The 6,280-nt window shown below is 39.6% G+C and overlaps 1 protein-coding gene across 1 annotated transcript; it reads left to right on the forward strand.

The window, feature by feature from the left end:
- Positions 1-1,220: 1,220 nt before the first annotated feature.
- Positions 1,221-4,361, forward strand: LOC145421058 (uncharacterized). Its single transcript, XM_080290816.1, has 4 exons — positions 1,221-2,365; positions 2,517-2,672; positions 2,757-2,849; positions 3,642-4,361. The coding sequence occupies exons 1-4, from the start codon at positions 2,327-2,329 to the stop codon at positions 3,951-3,953; spliced, it is 600 nt and encodes a 199-aa protein (XP_080146942.1). The 5' UTR covers positions 1,221-2,326; the 3' UTR covers positions 3,954-4,361.
- The last annotated feature ends 1,919 nt before the right edge of the window (positions 4,362-6,280 follow it).

A 6,280-nucleotide genomic window follows, 5' to 3' on the forward strand; every position in this document is an offset into this window, starting at 1 on the left:
AAACATCATGCTATGGGGCTGTTTTTCTGCCAAGGGGACAGGACGACTGATCCGTGTTAAGGACAGAATGAATGAGGCCATGTATCATGAGATTTTGAGCCAAAACCTCCTTCCATCAGTGAGAACTTTGAAGATGAAACGAGGCTGGGTCTTCCAACATGACAATGATCCAAAACACACCGCCCGGGCAACAAAGGAGTGGCTCCGTAAGAAGCATTTGAAAGTCCTGGAGTGGCCTAGCCAGTCTCCAGACCTCAACCCCATAGAAAATCTGTGGCGGGAGTTGAAAGTCCGTGTTGCTCGGCGACAGCCCCAAAACATCACTGCTCTCGAGAAGATCTGCATGGAGGAATGGGCCAAAATACCAGCTACTGTGTGTGCAAACCTGGTAAAGACCTATAGTAAACGTTTGACCTCTGTTATTGCCAACAAAGGTTATGTTACAAAGTATTGAGTTGTATTTTTGTTATTGACCAAATACTTATTTTCCACCCTGATTTACGAATAAATTCTTTACAAATCCTACCATGTGAATTCATGGATTTTTTTTTCACATTCTGTCTCTCACAGTTGAAGTGTACCTCTGGTGCAAATTACTGACCTCTGTCATCATTTTAGGTGGGGGAACTTGCACAATCGGTGGCTGACTAAATACTTTTTTGCCCCACTGTATGTATTTTTTCAGTAAAGGTAATGAATGCCTCACCCTGTCCTGGTGACACACCTATGGAGGTATGGAGATATATAGAAGAGAGGGCAGTGGGTGTTTTAACCAGATTGTTTGGCACAATGTTGCAGAGTGAGAGGACGCCAGAGGAGTGGAGAAGAAGAGTACTGGTACTGATTTTTAATAACAAGGGTGATGTGTTGAGCTGTAGTAACTACAGGGATAAAACTGATGAGCCATATCATGAAGCTATGGGAAAGAGTTGTTGTTGTTGATCTAGAGAAAACATGAGAAAGTCCCATGAGAGGAACTATGGTGCTGCAGGAAGTCAGGAGTGGCAGAGACGTATTTGAGGGTGGTGGAGAGGAAAGCAAGACAGTGGTGAGGTAGGAGTGGCACATGGGTTCGAGGTGGGGGTGGGATTGCATCAGGGATCGGCTTTGAGCCCCTTCTTGTTTGTGATGGTGATGGACAGGCTGACAGGAAGGAGACTGAGGGCTATGAGGTTTGAAGATGACACTGTGATCTGTAGTGAGAGGAGGGAGCAGGTGCACTCAAAAAACAGATTCAGGTCCTCCTTTCAAAGAACACATGCAAATTATGTTAGTTGTTCACAAATGCAATTAAAAAATACCAAATTAATTTGATTTTCTTTGTGTAAACCTAAAATTATTCAAAACCAGCAGAGGCTGATTCTGAACACAAAATGAATGAGTTTGTTGGGGCACTGGGGGTAGGAGGAGTACATTTTTGCACTTAAGTATTTGTAAAGTCAAAGAAATAAATTCAAGCCCCTCTTTAAGCTTAAACATTATTTTTAATCTCATTCAACGCAAATGTAGCACTCCAGCGTTACTGCAATTATTATTCGTGTGGTGAACCTAAATTATTTTCTCTCAAAGCAGTCTTTGTCACAAGAACACAAAGTTATTGAGTTACACAACGGTCCGCCTTCTTTGAAAATTTTGCGCTCTTTCAGGATCACCTAAATGAATGCAGCTGCTCTTCGCCTCTCTGTACTTTTTGGATAAAACTACACCTTCAGGTAAGGTAACATATTATTTTTTCATATATCCAATTGTGTATTTCTTTATCAGCTAAATCTATGGCAATGCTATTTATCATAGAAGCTTGTAACAGTTGTTTTTTGAACTTTTGGTGGTGCTACCATTCTCTTCTCTGCTTGAATACTATTTTTTTTTGACAATATAGCCAGGTCTTTTCAAAAGTGCCTTGTTTTAGAGGAGAAATTGTGTAGCTGCCAACTTTTAAGTCGGAGCGTGTGCTAGCTTATTAGCAGCTAGCCATTGTGCTCAATGAAAGATGATGTCCTATAGCTAACTTCTTTCTTACTGTTTTCTTTTTATAATCTAAAAATATGGTATTCTGTGTTTATTATTATATGCCATTTTCTAGTAGAAAGTATCGTTTTGAGATGTCTTTAAAAGCACTACATAGTTTACTGAGGGTGCTACCAAAAGCGAACCATGTGGCCGGAAGAGTAACTGCAGGCAGCACAATGCGCACTCCCATGACGTTCAAACCTATTTATTATTATAAAAGATTTCGGCTACGTCCACACTTACACAGGTATTTTTGAAAACGGAGATTTTCCGTTTTCGTTTTAAAAAATAATCCCGTCCACAGGTAAACGCAAAAATGAAGGAAAACGCTGCTAGGAACATGCCAAAGCAACAGGTGGCGATATATTCCTAAACTCAGCTAAAAACAGTTTAGGTCTTGACAAACTTCACTGATGGTTCAAATGTTTAGCAACTTTCAGTGTGTTAATTCAGCAGTCTGTATTTAAACTTCTAGTTTACTATATTTATGTATGTTTTATTTCCAGGTGAATGCAGAGTTCCTGCAGATCACTACAAAACCCCTGCAGGCGAAGTTCTTGGCTCAGCTGGACAATTTAACAGACAAGCTGATGCAAATTTTTCAGGGGAGCAAAGGAGCAAAGGGCCAAAAGATCAAGGATATCATGGCGATCAGTAGTTTGGTTGGTACTAATGATAAACCCATCAATTAAATGCAATCAATCAATTCCATTTTTTTCACCCTTTTTTTCCCACCCTTGCATTAGTATGATGACATCGACATAAAGAGGGAGCATACTCTTAAAAGCCTGGTGATCTACTTTAATGAAGATCCAGACCTACTGTTCAAGGAGTATCTGGTACGCTTATCACACTTTCTTTTCTAGATTCAATTTGAGTTAGGTTCATCGCACACAAAATCCTCATATATTCAAAAGAGACAATATAATTGTGAAATATGTATTATTCTTAATAGTCATTGTTGAAACTTGCACTGGAGAGCACTTTTTAAGGGGACGGTTTCAGCAAAAATTCAATTGTTCATTCTTTTGGTGCTGCCATGTAGGTATCTACTGCCTCTATAAACACAGTAAATGTGGACAAAACATTCATCCATTTTCTGTCAGTGTTTCAATTCAGTTTATTTATATAGCGGTATATCACAACAACAGTCATCTCAAGGCACTTCAGAAAGTAAACACTCCAATGGAGTTCAGTTTATTATGCCAATTAGTAAAAAGTCTTCATTATAAGGAACACAGCAGATTGCATCAAGACACTAACTAGTGTCACTGCCATTACAGCAATCTCCTGGTTTCAGGAATAATGTGCATAAAACAAGCTGTTTCAAAAGGTTCCCAATTGTGATGGAATAAGGGAAATTGACCCAGCCCACACACACACACACACACACTGATAGACACTGGAGGAGCTGCTGCTCTATATCAAGCCCCTCCCAAAGGGAGGTACATAATACCTGAACCCAAACTATTGATAGGAAACAGATTGACGGGTTTTATTTATGTTTGGAGTGTTTATAGAGGCGGTAGAGACCTATGTTTCAGCACAAAATGATACAAAAGCTGAGTTTTGCATAATATGTCCCCTTCCAAGTGACAGAGCCCTTAAACCTGAAACAACCTGTTTTTCAGACCTCCTCCACTGAGGATGAACGGTTGAGGTCCACTGCAGCAACTGTCATGGGTATTTACACCATCAGAAGAGAAGGGATTCAGGAGCCAGAGGATGTTGGAGTTGTCACTGAAGGTACTACAGTTATGAACAACCTCGGTAGTGTCATCATGGCATTCATCGTCCTCTTTGGACTGATTTATGCACTTGATCTGAGCTATCCAAATGACCACAAGTACACGTTTGAGTTCTGTCAGAAGATTTTGATGAATCTGGATGGACAAAGGCTCAGTACAAAGATGCAGCAAATGAAAATGAAGATGTTTGCTTAGGCAAACAAGACCCAGCACAAAAGTTGATTTTGGCCTTTTTATATCTTTTGTTCAAACTGTGACCTTTTTTTCTTTCTTTTTTTTGGCCAAATGGAAGTTGTCTATTTTTGTCTGCTGTTCTGTTGTGAGTGATGTGACCTTTAATCTGTACTACTATAGATGGATGAAAGGACTGGGGATTTAGCTCAGAAAAAGTTTCATGGTTGTAACCACCATTTTCTTTTTGATTGCTTTTGGGATTTGCAAAGGTAATAGAAAAATGTTGACAAGTTTTGTGTCTTCCAGTGTTTTAAAGTTGGTCTTCCCGTTCTTATAAGCTTGTAAATGTTTACATGTAATTGGTTTTGGAGAAGTATAGTTGAAAGATTTTTTTTTATTAAAATACCTCCCCCCTTGGTAACAGAAAAATGTTCTTCATGGAAACACACACACACACACACACACATATATATATATATATATATATATATATATATATATATATATATATATATATATATGTGTGTATATACATATATATATATATATATGTGTGTGTGTATTTATGTATTGTTCAAGGTTCAAGGTTCTTTATTTGTCACATGCATAGTTATACAAGTATAACATACAGTGAAATGTAGCCTATATAAATATATACAATGATTCTGAAGTGAAATCTGATTTTACAGATTCCAGTTTGTTTTCAGTATTGCCTAGTATTACAGAGGTGTGTGCTATTCAGATTTGACATTCATTACAAATGTACGTCAGCACTTTTTTGTGAGCACTTTGATTTTTGTTAAGGTTGATTTGACCATGTGACATGTATGTTTATTTACAAAATATTCTGTTTCTGCTTTTAATTCAAGTGAATAAACCTGAGTTGTAAAAACAAATTCATTTTGTCATTATTTTAATAATTAAATTAGTTTTCTGGTAATGAAAATTATGATTTAGTTGAACTCAAAATAATGATTTCAATGCAATGAAAATCTAGCTCAAGTGAATGACATTGTATTGAGTTGGACCAACCAAAACCTTTCACATCATATTAATGTACTTTTTTTCATTTTAGCAGTATTTACGAAATTGTGTTCTACTGACTCAATTTAATTGAATTGTCATGATGTATGTAGATTAGGTTGGACCAAAATAGATGTATTACGTGGAAAACCTGCCATCAGTCCAATTGAGTTCATCCAATGACTTATTTTTTTGAGTGTGGAAGAGAGCATGGAGAGGTGGAGGTATGCTCTGAAGAGAAGGGAACGAATGAAAGTCAGAATTAGAGGGTGACAGGTGTAACAGTGAAGCTGAAAAGAGCAGAGGTAGTGAAGGCGAATGAGCTTAAATACCTGGGTCACCATTCGACTCAATGGACAGTGCACAAGAGAGGTGAAGAAGAGAGTGCAGGCAGGGTGGAGTGGATGGAGACGAGTGTCAGGGACAGAAGGACAGCAGCAAGAGTGGAAGGAAAGGTTTACAAGGTGGTGAGTGAGACCTGTTGTACTGTATTGTTTGGAGATGGCTGCAGGAGCTGAAGGAGGGCAGGGATAGGGTTAGGCAGGAGGACAAGAGGAAGACCTCAGAGGAGGTTCATGTATGGGTTGAAAGAGGACACGCAGAGGGTTGGGGTGTTGGAGGAGGAAAGATCACATCGTGTGACCCATGGTAAACACATAAAAAGACCAAAGGCACTGAAGATAATGACAGTAAAGTAGCTTGGACCTTAACAAACCAGCGTGCTTTACTTGGGATGGTTGTAGCTCAGGTGACAGAGCAGGTCAGCCACTACTCAGAAGGTCGGTGGTTCGATCCCAGGCTGCCTCCTGGCTGCATGCCAGATATCCTTGGGCAAGATACTAACCCCATGTTTGCCTACTGGTGGTGGTCAGATGGCCCGGTGGCGCCAGTGTCCGGCAGCCTCGCCTCTGTCAGTGCGCCCCAGGGCAGCTGTGACTACAATGTAGCTTGCCATCGCCAGTGTGTGAATGTGTGTGTGAATGGGTGAATGACTGAATGTAGTGTGAAGCGCTTTGGGGTCCTTAGGGTATACAAATGCAGGCCATTTACCATTTACTTCCTTTCATCACCCAAGGCTAGATTTGAGCCTTCACAGATTTCTGTTGCCATCTGCCTACGGCTATTCACGCATTTTTCACCAATTTAAAAGCGTCTCTCAACTTGCAACTCTTAAGAGAAGAGGAATGACAAGGAATTTAGGATTTGATATGCATAAAAAAAACCCCAAAACAGTTAAAAGGGATGGAAAATATGTCCTGGATAATCAGACAGGAGGCGGGAAAGACCTCACGGCACACTGCTCTGGTGCCACTGATCATTAAGAT

Source organism: Astatotilapia calliptera, chromosome 3 (genome assembly GCF_964374335.1).
Source record: "Astatotilapia calliptera chromosome 3, fAstCal68.1, whole genome shotgun sequence".
In the NCBI taxonomy this organism is placed as follows: domain Eukaryota; kingdom Metazoa; phylum Chordata; class Actinopteri; order Cichliformes; family Cichlidae; genus Astatotilapia; species Astatotilapia calliptera.

Bases quoted from the DNA above. Each gene is read 5' to 3' on its own strand.
- LOC145421058 (XM_080290816.1), top strand. From the start codon at position 2,327: ATGAAGGAAAACGCTGCTAGGAACATGCCAAAGCAACAG. The intron at 2,673-2,756 runs GTTGGTACTAAT...CCCTTGCATTAG, and splicing joins TCATGGCGATCAGTAGTTTG to TATGATGACATCGACATAAA. The intron at 2,850-3,641 runs GTACGCTTATCA...CCTGTTTTTCAG, and splicing joins TACTGTTCAAGGAGTATCTG to ACCTCCTCCACTGAGGATGA.